Source organism: Protomyctophum parallelum, assembly GCF_964188405.1.
Source record: "Protomyctophum parallelum genome assembly, chromosome: 21".
Classification (NCBI taxonomy): Eukaryota; Metazoa; Chordata; class Actinopteri; order Myctophiformes; family Myctophidae; genus Protomyctophum; species Protomyctophum parallelum.
Window position 1 is genome coordinate 20,608,700 of NC_139713.1, and position 16,270 is coordinate 20,624,969.

The following is a 16,270-nucleotide window of genomic DNA, read 5'->3' on the forward strand; positions in this document are numbered from 1 at the left end:
TGCTACTCAGCCTACAGCTCTTTACCCTGTTCAGACCCCATGGGGATCCTGGGAGCGTTTGCACAGCACATGTTAACTAGGGCTATCATAGTTAACTAAAACGACTGATAGAAATAACTGAGGCTAGAAATGACACAACGTTTAAGTTAAGAAATAAAAACGAGGCTTTAATAATAACTAATTGAAACGGTTTTGTGTGTTTAACAAAACTAACGAAAATCATAGAGAAGGTTATGTCTTTTTCAATATCTCGCCGCTGACACATATCCATATTACAGTAGAAAACACTAACAATACAAAAACTATACTGAAACTAAACATTTTCAAAAGATTTAACAAGCAAACCAATTTCAAAAACAAATTGAAACTAAACAGAAATTTTAAACAAAAATGTACTAACTAATGAAACATTCTAAACTATAATAACTATAATATCTCCCTGATTTGTGTTGAGTGGATCACTGCAGGCTACACACAAACTTCACCCTGTGAAGGCAGTAAAACAGGGCTAAAACTGGTGGACCGACATTTTTAGCTTTGACTTATCTATCACTAATCACTTTCCAAAACACAGCCAATGCGTTCGATTAATTTACTCATGGTTTGTTAAGGAAAATCTTGAAATTGTACTGTTATTTCGATTGATGGCGAGGAAAGGGGCCAGCCATGAGCCAAAACAGCCAAAGGCTTTGGTGCGTGCGTGCGTGCGATGCTGCTGTTAAGCTCACGTTCGCAGAACATCGATGCTTCATTCTCAAACTGCACACCTACAGTACAGTTGTAAACTTGCTGTCCATAGCTACAGCTTGTACAGGGAAGCCACGCCGTCACTAGACTCTGGCTTGTCTTGTTTTTTCAAAGTCAAGTCATAATGGCGTTTTGTTGCATTTTAAAGCGCATATTGATTTGAAAAGTAGTCCCTGGAGAGAAGATTGATCTGTGAAATTGAAGCGTCCATGACTTATTAACCTCACAATTGTGTTCAGCCAACATTTATTCTTAATTATTCAGGGAGGTTTGGTAGTAGTAAATAAATGCTAAATCTAAAATGAAGGGTAAATTGGTCTATTTTTATTCATGGCTGAAGCTGTGAATAGACAATGACATGTATTAATGCCGGAATAGTCCTTTAAGGCATTAACGGGTGTGTTGGATAAGGGGAAACCGAAACCCAGATTGATCCAGACACAGGGATGATCAGGTGTCGCTGGATGTGTCTGCCCTAGGGACAGACAAGCATGTTGCTGTCAGGTGTTTGTCTAAATAGTTGTTTCTCATACATTTCCATATCAAGGACCACCACATTAATACTGTATGTGTGCAGTTTGCTGCTGACCCCCATGTGAAAATGTTTGGTGCCAGGGACCCCCCGATACAAGATGTGTGTCGTTAACAGGGTTTTTTTGTGACCACGTGATCACACCAGCCTGTAGATCGGCCATTTTGGAGCCACTTTATTTTATAAACAGATTTTTTTGTTGATAACTAATTTAGCTGGGGACCACCTGGAACGCACTAAAGGACCTCTGGGGGTTCCCCGGGCACCACTTTGAGAACCACTGATCTTAAAGTATGTGAAATGTGTAGAAACTCTAGAAATATGGGGTGCTTCAGTCACTGCTAGCGAGGCTTGGTGCCAGACTAGTTGGGGAACGCACTGTTAAAATAATTGTTGAGCTATTTTTGTCTTAAGCTTAATTTGTAGTCTCTATAGTACAACATTGTCGCTGTTGGCCAAAGTTGGTTGTTCTACAAGGTAATGATGCGACACAAGTGTTGTTTCAGCAGATGAACAGATGGCAGGAGAGATAATGATGAGTGGCAACAGCAGAGCTACAAGCTTACAATGTGTCATATTGTGATTTTTTCATCTGGGACTTCAGTAATGATGGAAAATTTATTTTGATTTTATGACCTATGGTTCAAGAGTTGCAGGCTCAAGCGTGAATCAGCATGTCATACATAGCGCCACCATCAGGCCAATACCAACATTGTAGCATTTCTTCATTGGCCTTGTGGTGCGTTCATGATTTGAGGCATCCATCTTGATCACACGACTATAGAGATAATGTGTATACCGATCTGCGCAAATATCGGCCTCCTGGTGGCGCTATAACATTTGGGCCATTGATTGATTGATATATGTATTAACAGTTTGCAGAATTACAGTACATTTCAAGCACAACTCAATACAAAGACTGTTAACTGTGAGTGGACGACCCAATAAAGCATTACACTTGTTTACAAGAGGGTCCACCATTTTCAAATCATCAAAACATTTAGAGACGTACAAATAGACACTTATATATAGCCAAAGAACAGAACAGGAATTCATCATAAAGTAGGTAAAAAAGGGAAAAGAAACTTATACAGTGAGGGGAAAAAGGGGTGGGTGGTGGGGTGAGGGGATTAAGATTCTACGGGGGCCAGTTTCGAATTGCAGCCGTCCGTAGGTGCCCTTTGAGAGCGATTTTGAAGGAGTCAAGGGATTCACATGTCTTCCGCGTTCCACATTTTGGTGGCATAGGAGTGGAAAGAATTTAGTCCCTTGTTTGTGCCGAATCTGGGTTGCACATGGTTTGTTGCACTCCCTCTGGTGTTGTGGGTGTGGACTTCGTTAACATTAAGGAAGTATTTAGACAGGTACATGGGTATCTTGGTGGTGTAGCGAATCTTGTGGACCAGACCCATTGCAAGATGCTATACTCTGTCATCAACCCTAAGCCATTCCAGCCCGTCAAAGTGGGCAAGGGTGAGGTGGGTTCGGTGGGTGAGGCCAAGTAGGAGCCTGACCAGTTTGTTTTGGGAAGTCTGGAGCCTAGTTTTAAGGGCCTTTGAGGTGCTGTGGTACCAAGAGGTGCATGCATAGTCAAAGAAACCTTGTACGAGGGCTCCTGTTAGGGTCTTCAAGGTGTTTTTGTTGACCAGTGAGGAGATCCTATAAAGGAATCTTGTTCTTTGGTTGACTTTTTTGATTACGTTGGTGGCCATTTTATCACCGGAAAGATTAGCCTCCAGGATGGAATTTAATATTTTCGTGTGATAATATTGTCACCAACTCTAACCAAGAAGCCATCTGCCTTGCTGAGGTTACTATTTGATCCAAAGAGAATGGATTCAGTTTTTCCCAGGTGTAAAGATAGTTTGTTATCAGCGAGCCAGGTGCAGATTCTACCGAGTTCAGAGCTGAGGGCCTTTTCAACCTGCAGTGCCGAGTTATTTGCCAACAGGAACAAGTTGCAGTCACAAGCTGTCATGTCGTTTACAGAGGTTCTGCTCTGGCCTCCAGGGAGTTAGTGATATTGCACAGTTTCAAGTTGATTGTCACCGGAGAATTGCTTAGTGTACTGTACACACAAACGGACACAAGAGCGCGCGCACGCACACGCACACAGACACACACACACACACACACACACACACACAGACACACACACACACACACACACACACACACACACACACACACACACACACACACACACAGGGGCGGACTGACAGGGGAGAAAACAGTCTTGACCACGCCTGGCAGAGACAATAACACTACAGATTTTCCTGTCAAGTTTCAGAAAACTTCCACTAGCTTGTGTGGACAAAGGGGAAGGAGGGATGGAGACATTTGTAGGAAGATGAGAGCACACATGGGGATTTGTGAATGGTAGACTTACCGAGTCTGAAGGCTAGGGTTTCAGATGGAGGAGGTTGAAAACGAGAAAGGATTAATAAACAGTGGTGAACAGTAACAAAGTACATTTACATGTACATGTACATTTACTCAAATAAAGTACAATTTTGAAGTACTTGGTTGAATGTATCGATCAATTAAGCCCTACTTTATACTTAGTCTATTCAAAAATAGCCGATCTTCAAGCATTATAGCTCCACAAAAACAACTGGCATTCAACTGAAAAACGGGTTGCGATGTGACCATATAAATTAGAGGCTTGAAGTAGTTTGCTGCAGGAAGTATCCAGTGCTTCTCAAAGTGGCATCCCCAACAACATTTGTCAATATTAACGGGCACCTGCCTACTCGGGAAAGATGCATGTCGGGAATGATGCAAATGAGGAATCCATGCCCCATTCGCTTATTATGCAATATGCCCATTGTATCCATTATTGTACCCACAGTCAGCATACATGTTGGACCCGTCTGTCTGTGTCCCTTTTATACCCATTATAAATCATGTGAAAAAACATTTGGAATATACTTTTTAAACATCTTAACAAGACAAATCTGGCATAGGATGCAGACAAACTTAATGTTCATTTGGAGGTCCCTCATTCCTTGATATGAAAAGGAACACCCAGGCTATCCTGCCTTGCTTTATGTGTCTGCCTCGGAGAACAAGGAAGTGTAGACAGACATACAGACAGACACGAGGGAGGCGTTGGCCGAGGTTGACTCAGCTTACTGGACTCACAGCTGCAGAGCCCTGCCTGCCTCTACCACAGGACCAGTGCAATTAGGCCTGGAGGGATGAATGGGTTTAGATAAGAAGAGCTGAGGTGAAGAGGTGAATGGCCTTGTTCCCAGAAACAATGATGGAGAGAGAGAGAGAGCAGCTGGGAGAGGGGGGAATAATGACTAATTTATACTCATGGCTGTGTCACTTGCTGCATGGCAATATCTGTTCTTTTCGCTGTCGTGCAATTAAGTCTAAATAGATATTTTAGACCAGCGATTCCCAACCCGTGGGCCAGAGCCCTCTGGTGGGCCGTGAGGATACTGCAAGTCCCCCCTCCCTCCCATTGTATTAATTAAAACATTGTATTAATAATACTAGGCAGTAGGCACCGCCGGTCGGGCGGTTCTCAAGACACATGAGCTACAGAGTGGGCCCTGATACAGGAAAGGTTTAGAGTAGACTGTGGAGAAGATGAGTGATATACAGTAAATTAATGAGTATAGGATACTTCCTCCTTCCTTCAAAGTTTGTCTTTGTATTCAAGGCCGAGTCAGACAGAAAGGCAGACATGTTGTTGAGATAAGGAGCTGATTGCACGGCAGTGGGATACCAACTGAAGCACAACTTACACTGCACTGAACAACTAACCAGCTCCGTGCAGCAGCAGCAGCAGCAAGGCTTAAGATGATTTATGATCAATGGCGTTATGTGCATAATTAACTTCGGCAGCATTTGTATTCTGTTCTAATTACTTTTTTTTTTTAGCTCAAAACCATCATTCAGCCAGCTCCTTGAGAGAAAATGACACAATTACATATTCCTGGGACTGAACAATTCCAAAACAAGAAGGAGAAGTAGGTCGGGAGTGGCTTATTGTCGGTATCAGCCGGTAACACGCGGGAGTCTATCCCCGTTACAATGCGAGATGGGAGATGGATTGCTGAGGTGGAGCGCCACCATCAGCTCCCAGTCCTTCCCGCACCACTTGCTGCACCGAGCCGTGCTACCGTGTGTGTGTGTGTGTGTGTGTGTGTGTGTGTGTGTGTGTGTGTGTGTGTGTGTGTGTGTGCGTGCGGCGGAGATGGTGTTAGCTATTGTAATAAAGGCGCTTTCAGCTGAATACTATATGCCGTTCTCAATTAATCCATTTATTCACACTCAAGGACACAGACAGGGTTTACTGTACGTTTCCTGTCCACTCTGTCCATGCAGCCAGCCACGTGCAATAGGACTATGATGTGTGTCCGAGGAGAGACACTGTCTGTCTGCTCTGCTGTTGTCTCCAGTCTCCCCCACACTGGCTGCAGGGCCCTGCCAAGCTGTCTGCAACCAGACTACAGCCCTGCTCTTAATCCTTATTGGCAGCGGCAGGCAGGCAGCCTTGTCCCCAGAACAGCCACCGACATTGACATTATCATTCAAATGAGGATCAAGGGAAGAGCGAACCGATTAAAAGGCTGGGGTGGGAGGGAGTGGCAGAATTGCAAAGCACCTTTTCCTGACAAATTTTATTCAATAGACAGAATTAGAGAGATAAATATGTTTTTGTATGTACCCTATGTGTTTGAGATATCCAATAATCAAAAGTTTATTTGAAAAAATTGAAGGCTGCTAAATAGTTTTAGTGTGCACTTGAGCTGAATGGACAATCTTTCTATCATCAATTTTGTCAGTTCATAACAATGGCATGATAGAATATCAGACTAATTTATGCTCTGTCATATGGTGTTACTCACCAATGTTATTTTTTTAAAGATTTACATGCTCACAACACACCATAAAGCTTTGTGTCGTGAGCCTTGTAGATCGTGCAACACCATTGTACGACTAAGTATAAATCACGCCCTTGGTTCTCCTCCTCTGTTCTCTGCACTTTAGCATCAACACCCTTCTGCCTGACAGCACTCTCCAAAAATAGTTAATTTGGTCTTCTCTTTCTTCCCTTTCCCCCAAACCCTCCCTGTTTTCTCCTCTCCTCTGTCACTGCAGTCCGTAAACAAATAGACAGAACATCTTCCTTCTTTGATTTATGAGTCAGATCTCCACAGATCAGACCGACCGGGCTCAGTGCATCATGTGACTTTGATTTGGAATTTATTTCACAACAACTCACACGGAAGTTAGACAAACTTCAACCTGAGAGCATTTGGGTTCATTTGCTGGATAACATACATACGCATGAGTACAAAGTAATACATCTAAATACGTCTTGTAAGGAATGAGATTGGTGAATTTACGTTTAGATCTCTTTCTGGAAATCTATCTTTAAACAAATGTCCTATAAGGGACTAGAATAGTGGTTTCCATCCTTTTTTGGGAGCAGGGCTCAGTTGAAAATCTTGAAAGCGTTGGTGGCCAGACTGTATGACCACTTAACAAGGCAGCCAAATGGCTGCTGTGTTTTCAAGACCTTGAAGACACATTTTCAAGGTTTTAAAGAATGTCATTCTTTAAACTTAAATTTGTTAGGGTTAACGCACTGTGAGCTTGTAGATCTGCTATTCTCGCAGTGGGACACGTCATATAAAAAAGTATGAATCACGCTCAATTGTGTTTGATGTCAGACTATTGTTTGAATTGTTTTCCCCTATTCTCCTCCTTCTCGCGCCCAGCCGCCGTGCCAACCTCCTTTGAAGGGCCCTTCGGAAAGATTGTTTACCGGGTGAGAGCTGTCATCGACACGCCCCGTTTCTCCAAGGACTACAAAGCCCAGAGAGCCTTCTATCTTCTGAACCCGCTCAACCTCAATGAAGTGCTCGACATTGAGGTGAGAGCTCTGGGAACCGGAGATTTTCCTCAAGTGCTTGCTTTTCAAAACACCTCTGTAAATGTCTGTAACCGTTTTCTACATTCTTGGGCATTTGAGAGCCGGTTCAATCCTTTTACAAACAGTAAACAGCCTCATGCCAGCTCGCAGTATGATTAAATATGTCACAGAGATGATTTAGAGCACTTTTCTGTTGGTGATTCTTGCACTTCCTTTTTATAAGCAATAAATGTTCTCCAATGCATTTAAAGGAATTCTTGTGTTGGAATTTATGTTACTGTAAAAAATTCATATCGGCTCATAATATCGGCTATCGGGCTCTTTGATTCTCCACTAATCGGTAATCAGACATATCGGAAGAAAACAAAAAACATATCGGTCGGTCACTATTCTTCTCAATGTCGAGTCTGGGGACCACAAAGGGCCCAAATAGACCCTTAATGGGTCTGTACATCTGAGAGTGTGCAAATGGAAACAAATGGACGGCTCTAATTGGTGACATTTGTACACTCTCAGAGTTAAACAAACACTGGGAATATTACTGTGTTGATTGGAGTCCAAGAGATAAATATTTGTGACGGGGGTCTTTGACCGGGCATATCAAACTTTTTATTTAGAGGCAGAGGTACAGCAGAGGCAGGGACTTAGCGAAGCTGTGTAGAGCATGCACTTATTTGATCAGCTCCCATCTCGATCGAGGTTTATTTGATTTCAGGGCAGAGCGGCCTCTAAATCATTTCCTCCTTTGCTCTCATGCATCACTTTGACGATGCACAGTCTTTCTGCCCCTTTGCCACTCTTCGCCACGACCCGCGATGACCCAGCGTTCGTTGAAAATAAAAGCCAACCATTGTCCTAATGTGCCATACATACTATAGTATGATCATAGTAAATCAGTGTGATACATATTCTGAAGAAAATGAAGAAAGAATTCAGTAATGGAGTCTCGTGATCAAAACGAGAACAGTAAGATAATGTTTGCCACAGACAAGGCCAAGTCTTTGCATATTGATGACCGTCGCTTCCATCTCCCCAGCAACCCAGTTGTGCCGTGACCACTAAGAAGTTCAGCTACCTCCTGGTGAAGACAGGAACGCTGATGCTGAAGGCTCGCTGTGACCTGAGAGGCTACATCCCTGGTCAGGTCATCCAACTAGCCACGGAGATTCACAATAAGTCTGGCAAGGACACGGGGTGTGTGTTGGCCAGTCTTATACAGGTAACACAGCTCGATCGCAATGCTACTACAACTAATATGATTGTGATGATTATCATCATGGGATTTTTGTCAAACCTTGTTTTGCCTTGTAGACATATTGTGTTATATTGTACATGTGTATTAGGATAAGGCATTATGTGTTATTATTTAAGTCTTTCAAGTGTTGGCATTCAGCCAAATATAACATTTTAGAAGGAATCTCATGATAACATGTTGATGATGACAGGTGACTGATGGAGGGGGGGGGGGGGGTTTGCACACTGGAAAGTATAGTACTTTGAGTTTTGCTCCAAAAACAAGGTCACACTTACCAGTCATTATCCATTGTCTCAGTTAATGTATCATTAGTGGTAGTCATTACATGTATTACTACCATTTTAACCCATTCTGGACGGGCACCCGTTTTGGTGTTTTAACTAAGCATTATTTAGCTATTGAAAAATAGCAGATCTACAAGCTCATAGCGCGCCACCGAGTGGTGCGCTACGAGCTTGTAGGTCTGCTATTTTTGAAAAATGTGTTTTAATTGAAATACATACTGCAAGGTGTTGCTGTGTACCAACGTGAAACACTTCCTCCATTCCTAGAAAGTGGCGTATAAGAGCAAACGGCCTGTGTATGACCTGAGGACCATAGCGGAGGTGGAGGGAGCCGGGGTGAAGGCTGGGAAGCATGCAGAATGGAGAGAGCAGATCATCGTTCCCCCACTTCCTCAGTCAGCACTTTCCTGTTGTAGCCTCATCGATGTTGACTACTTCATTCAGGTGTGTGTGTGTGTGTGTGTGTGTGTGTGTGTGTGTGTGTGTGTGTGTGTGTGTGTGTGTGTGTGTGTGTGTGTGTGTGTGTGTGTGACCCGTGCGTGTATGCTGAGGCATGATTGTGTTTATTTTGTGTATGCTTTTTGTGCATGTTCGATTATGCCTGTGTTTCAGAAATGATCCTACAAGATCAGTTTCGTTGAGGCACAGTTGGATTATATGTAAATTATGGTGGTGGATTCTTGTTATATCAAAGGATGAAAGGGTTGAATATTTGAAAGATCAATAACATGTCATATCGATATCAAACACTATCGAATTGGCCTTTGTGTGGATAAACATTCAAATTCTAAAACCTTACCATACTGTGATTTGAATAGAGGATGAAAACATACAATTATATCAAATAAAATTCTGCCTAACCATGTTTGGCAGATACCTCTGGTGAATATACTAGTACTAATACTGTATGTGTTGTGCATGTACTGTAGATACCCACTTGCTTAAACAGAATCCTGATTTGACTATTCATTTGAATTATTTAAATGTTTGAATCTCTTCTTTATGATCAGAGTCAAGGACTCAATCTCATACAATCTCAATTTACCGTACGATAAGGCATAAGCCATCCACTAAGCCAGGAACATGCTAATTGATAGAAAAACATCATTAGACTATTTCCTTCCCAGATTGGAAGATTGGCCATTAGGCTACAGCACGCAGAGAACATTATGAAATGAGCATAGACACACAAGTACTCACAGAGTCTCACATTGTTGCTGTTGGGCAGAAAGCTCTTGTGAAAAGCATTCACAAGAGCTTTTGACTGAACGATAACTACTTTGGATCCACTAGAATACACATTATTTCCTGAAAAGTAACAGTTTTGGCCATACATGACTTCCGCCCGACACTGATGACATAAACACTGCTTTGTGTGTTTTTACGGCTGTCGCAGGTATCATTAAAGTCTCCAGAGGCGGTTGTGACTCTGCCCATCTACATCGGCAACACCGCTGTGACCTTGTCCCCATCGAGACCCGTGACCTCCAGTCCGGCCCCTGGCCCGGGTGGCGTGACCCCTAGCGCTCCGCCGGCTGAGGAGGACCTGGAGGAGGAGCTGTGTGCGGGGGGTCCCGTCAGCGAGGAGATCCCCACCAAAAGTCACTCTCAGCAGGACCCGTCGGGCCAGCCTCTCTGCATGTCTCCTGGTGCGTTCGGCCAGGCCCCCAGTGCTGCCTTCCCCACCGGCCAAAGAAGGCCGGATGCCAGTGACTCATCCGCTCCCATGTTCTGCGTGTCCACGGGGGCCACCATACCTTTCTTCACCGAAGGAGACATCACTCCCGTCCCCACGTCCTGCTCCCTTATCCTCCCTCCAGAATACAGCAGCTGGGACTACCCGCACGGTCAGTCACAGCGCATGCATTCACGCGCGCACACACACACACACACACACACACACACACACACACACACACACACACACACACACACACACACACACACACATGTTCAGTGTTTTTGCATCAACTCCACTGCCCTACAACACTAGTCTCCATGGCACTGCACTAGCAGCTCCTAGAGGTTGGCCTGTTCAGCACGGAGTACAACTGAGAGGGCTAGCGTGTTCCTCCGCATGTGTTATGCATTTCCAGTGAAAATCCTCTCTGTCAGGTGAATGTATGTGTCAGAGGAGACGTGGTTGTCAATTGGGGGTGGTGGTTCTTTTTGTGCACATGTATCACTATGTGGGAAAATGGTGTGAAGGTGTTGCCATGGAATGGAGTGATGCCGGCCTCAGATGTACTGGATCATACAGGCACACAAATACATGCACATACTGTACATGTACAATCACTAGTCATGCTTGCTATCATTATCACAGTTAATGATTCCATTTGTGTTTCCTGATGATCACACTGTTGATCACAAATGTTCACATTACCACGACCAACCAAAGAACGAATACGTATGTGGTGGAAGTCCATTCATTCTCTACAGAGAAACAGTGGCTAATGTTATCTCGTATCTCGAGAATTTGGCTGCAGATTGGGTGTGGCAACCACCCACCCGCACCATAGTCATGTACTGTAGTACAGTTGAAACATGTCCGTTGTCCCGCCACCAATTCACCAAAGAGTACAACACCAATTGGTGCTACACAATCTTCATTCCTATAGACGATCCCAGTGATCGAAACATTGAACCAGTGGAGCTGAGTTAAGGCCTATTCATAGTCTGGTTTTTCGGTGGTGAGGTGACCACCGCTCCGGTGGTGAGCTGACCACCGGAGCTGAAATAACGTTGAGCGGTGGTGAATAAAAACAGAGAGAAGGGCTGGGGCGGTGGTGGTGGTTTGCTCTTCACCGCGGCTCGTGACGTCATGTTGTAGTTCGGTGGTCACCTCACCACCGACAATCCAGACTATGAATGAGCCTTTATTCCTTACCAGTGTTGCAGACTCTATTTCTTTCTCTAGAACATTGAACAGTAGCACAGGTTTGTGGAGAATAATTGTACACAAATTACAATGTAGGCATTTCGCAGATGCCTATATTCGTGCCATAACCCCTAGTCAACCAGTAACAGGGTAAGTGGTCCATTAAATAGAGTGCTAAGAGGAGTGTGTTCTGAAAGGCAACTAGCAGGTAAACATCACACTTAGACCTTTTATACTTTGTTGAACCAGTGTCCCCGGGCCTAGGGGTCTATATAATAATAATAATAATAAATCTTTATTTGTATAGCACCTTTCATGACATGAAATGCAGCTCAAAGTGCTTTACAGAGCAATGGAGAAAAAAAGAAAAGAAAAGCAAGGCATAAACATCAAAAAACAAGAGCAGTAATGCAATACAGTGAGGACATGAATAACAAAAAATTAAAAGATCAATTAAAAGCAAGAGTGTAGAAGTGGGTCTTAAGCTGTGCTTTAAAAATGTCTACAGAGGCTGCATGTTGAAGGTACAGTGGGAGTTTGTTCCACGCCGTCGGCCCGTAGAAACAAAACGCTGCTTCCCCGTATTTTTTAGTTGCCATTTTTTTAGGCAAAGCGAGCAGGCCAGCAGTGGAAGACCTTAGGGGGCGGTTTGGGACATATTTAGGCACGCAGTCATGTAGATAGGAAGGTGCTAGACAATTGAGAGCTTTATAAACAATTTTAAAATCATTCCTAAAAACAACCGGAAGCCAGTGCAGTGAAGCCAAAACTGGAGTAATATGTTCTCTCATCTTAGTTCTAGTTAAAACTCTGGCTGCTGCATTTTGGACAAGTTGTAATCTGTCAGTTGTTTTCTTAGGCAGTCCAGAAAAAAAGTGCATTGCAGTAATCAAGCCGAGAAAAAACATTTAGCTTGAGAAAGTTCTCACTCATCCAGCATTTGATGCTAGACAGACAGGTGTATACTTGTTTGTACTTTTTTATCTGCTTGCTGATTTGCAAGCTCACAACGTGTCTCATTGCGAAGCTTTGTGAGCTTGCAGATCTGCAATTATTTTGCCGCAGTCACACAAAGGGTTATACATTTCACGTTAGCATCTGCCTAACCACGTGCCTAACAACCACATAACTTAAACGGTACAGTAGGATGTTGCTGAAGATAACCTTTGTGAACAACTTGCATGTTTTCCAGAGCCTCCTCCCACATACGAGGAAAGCTGCAGCAGTACCAACTCCAGCTTCAATGGTAGACAGTAGCTTCGACGCCACTCCCATCCGCAGCCTACCTACACCACCTGCTGGACAAATTACAGTGGTGGCACACTGGTATGAACTGGACAGATGACGTGGCCCCCTTGGTGATGACGTCTGGTTTTAAAAAAAGGGATGTTTTACTTGGGAATTTGGGATTAGATTTTGCCCTTTTTCTCCAAAGGCAGTGTCGGATACATGGGTGAACTACACTGTGCCTGATTGTAGTACCTTGAAGCATTATGTAAGGAGCGAGATATTTAATGTTGGGGGATCCGGTAATTTCTTGGGAGCGGTAATCAATTTTTTTTTGTAATTGCATCTGTGATGCCTTGAAATTGATTGGGCCTGCTAGAAGGTCACATTTTACAAGACCAAAACTTGGCTTTCGTTTTAATATCATTCTAAATGTGTACTGTACTGTACTTTACTGTACTGCTACTGTTGTTCCATCACTGTACCCTTGCATTTTGCATTCACCTGGGATTCATATCATCTGCTACCTTTAAAGCTTTGTCTGTCTCTAAGGTATCCTTGTGTAAAAGATGGTCTCTGAGTAAAACCTCTTAGTAGAGCTGATAAACAGAGTATATGCCCACTAGCAGCATCCCAAAGTGGAACTCTTTCACAAAACGTTTCACCAAATGTTGACAGAAATGTGAGCTAGTAACATGAATGGTTGATAATGAACTTATCAAACAACACATATTGCTTATACTTGGATTTACTATGTACAGTGAGCTTGTTATTTTCCCCCATCGGGGACAATTAAGAACAATCTCAGATAATCTAAAGTTACTTTTACAGGTTCATATTACAGTAGCCTGTGACCACTCTTCTCTTTTGAACCATTGAGCTCTTGTGCCAGGCAGAAAACCCAAGAGCTGTTCCAGTGTTGCTGCTCATTTGAAGCATGATTTATATACCTAGTTACCTAATAAATCAGGCTCAAGATTGAGGTAGTTCTTGGCAGCCCCCAGGTTTCAGTGTATTAAAACCATTAAACACAATTCCAGGTTAAATAAGGGGATAAATAACTATATTTGCGGTAAATGTACCGCAAATGTAACCATACCGGCAATATTGCCAGGCATAAAGGCAAGGCCTATTGGGAAGGTTACAAACTGTTACAACTACAACTGTAGTGATGTGACAAATGACACGGTCAACTGTCAACCACTTTGTAATAATTACAATTGACAATACATCACCACAACCTCTCTCTCTCTCTCTCTCTCTCTCTCTCTCTCACACACACACACACACACTCACACTCACACACGCACATTGAGTCATATGACACTATGATGTACTTTTAATATTTTATGATACATTAATATAATGCATATACATTCTTATGAAGTTGTACAAATTTATAAACCATTTTGGAAATAATATATTGTGTGTAAGAGTCATTACTGTAAATATATTTAAATTGTGATTTATCTGGAAGGACGTTAATCCCGAGTTTTGATGTTTGAATGAACGTGATGCTATATTGCCACCTTGTGTTGTTGTGGCAAGTAGCATGTTTTACTTGGAGACTATACCCTTTGGTTTCATTTAATTTTTTAGAAACAGTATACTGGTCTTTGACTGCCCCCATGTGGCCATCAATGGAGAAGAGTCATCCAAAATGAAAATGTGAACAGTTTGTTTGTTTTGACACATGCTTAAAACTGGAACATACTGTATGCCATTCAACCATCCAAGAAGTTTGTCTGTGATGCGCCAGCATCCTGAGACCTGCTGTAACCTAGGTCAATAGGTCTAATGCTGTTTCACAGCATTAGAGCTAGCTGTAACCAAGCTTTATACCTTTACATATATACATATATACTAGACTGGTGCCCGGCTGTCGAGCACAGAGTTGGAGATCGATATGCCCCACTCGGCTATGCAATACACGTTGTACCAGTGTCAGAGTACCCATTCCACCATTCTCTGTGTCCCATTCATGCCCATATATGGAGATTTCTGTATCTGTCTCTCTGTGTCCCTTTATTCCTAGAGTGTATATATGGAGTTTTGTGATGTCAGAACAGGGCCAGCTCCATACTGTATATGGCCCTGTCCAGAGCCCCGGCAGAGGCCTTTTGTGGCCTTTTGTGGCCGTTCTGGACAACTGTGGGTCCGACCGACTCGACACCGGGCACTGCACTCCCTGTGGGGGAGTGAAACGAGTGTGTCAAATTTGAAGTCGGCGGGGCGAACGATTACAGACATACGTACAGAGACATGGTGTATTTATAGATAGATTAGATCATATTTTATTATAAATATATATATATATATACTGTATATCTCACTGGTTGTGTACAAGACATAATAGCATTTTTGCTTTAGCATAGATCTGCTGTAAATGTTCTGTCTGGTCTTTTCTGGGGCTTAGATGAGAATGTATGTTGGTATTCCCATGCCTTAAATTTTCTCAAGTGTTGTCAAATGTTAAAAAATAGAAAAGAAAAAAGAATTGTCTGTGCAGACTATCAACATGAGGTACAAACTGTGTGCACGCACAAGACGGCACTTTTTTTGACAGTTTGAAATTGTGTTGCAAAGTCTCAAACGTTTTATATAGGTACTGTACAGGTGTGTGTGGTGTGTGTGTGTGTGTGTGTGTGTGTGTGTGTGTGTGTGTGTGTGTGTGTGTGTGCGTGTGTGTGCGTGCGCGACTGTGCGTGCCCATGTGTGTGAACACGTGCGCGTGTCCTGCCTGTGGCTACTTTCTGTGGCAGTTGATACTTTTCTGCAGATGCTTGATCCACCTGTAAACTTCATCATGCGGTTCATGCCTGACATTTTGAGATCATTCCCCATGCATGTACAGTCTCATTTCATTTTCTGTTGTGGGCGTTTTCCTATAGGAAAATGCTGTACACAAGTGATACCAACACATTTTCATATCATCCTTACATTAACTGAAGGACGTTACACCTAGCACAAGATATAATGTGTTGAATACTCAGAATACAGAACAGAGGCAGATAGTATTGGGCACCTGAATGCGGACCATCTTGCCACATGCGTTTCACTGCAAGGGATAATCATTTATACTTAGTCGCACGACTGGGTCACTCAACTTAACTAATATTACAGTTTTTCACTTGAACATTGGTTATTTCATTAGGCGACATCATGGTTGTTTGATCATGTACAAATTAGGCTTAAGGCAGGTACACCAGAACTGAAGTTCCAGCACACGCATACCAACTATTGATACAGTGGTAAACTGCTCTGGCTCCATGGTGCCTTAAACAGTCCCCTCAGTGTATGGGAAGGAGCCTGTAATGAGGTTGTTTATCTTCCCTGGGCCGTGGCTCTTCCTGTTGTGTCTCCCCTTGACTGTTTTAAGTGCACTTGACTGTTGACTTGACATAAATGTAGCGCTGGAAATACTGAGGATATAGAACTGTGACTCTCA

General features: G+C 43.0%; 1 protein-coding gene across 1 annotated transcript in view; it reads left to right on the forward strand.

Annotated features, from left to right (window-relative positions):
- arrdc1b (arrestin domain containing 1b) overlaps nucleotides 1–14,947 on the forward strand; it is a 54,928-nt gene extending 39,981 nt beyond the window's left edge. Inside the window, exons 4-8 of the mRNA XM_083793099.1 lie at nucleotides 7,021–7,175; nucleotides 8,212–8,394; nucleotides 8,982–9,158; nucleotides 10,111–10,561; nucleotides 12,788–14,947. Of these exons, the coding sequence (XP_083649225.1) occupies nucleotides 7,021–7,175; nucleotides 8,212–8,394; nucleotides 8,982–9,158; nucleotides 10,111–10,561; nucleotides 12,788–12,852 (1,031 nt within the window). The 3' untranslated portion in view covers nucleotides 12,853–14,947. The remainder of the gene's footprint in view (nucleotides 1–7,020; nucleotides 7,176–8,211; nucleotides 8,395–8,981; nucleotides 9,159–10,110; nucleotides 10,562–12,787) is intronic.
- The last annotated feature ends 1,323 nt before the right edge of the window (nucleotides 14,948–16,270 follow it).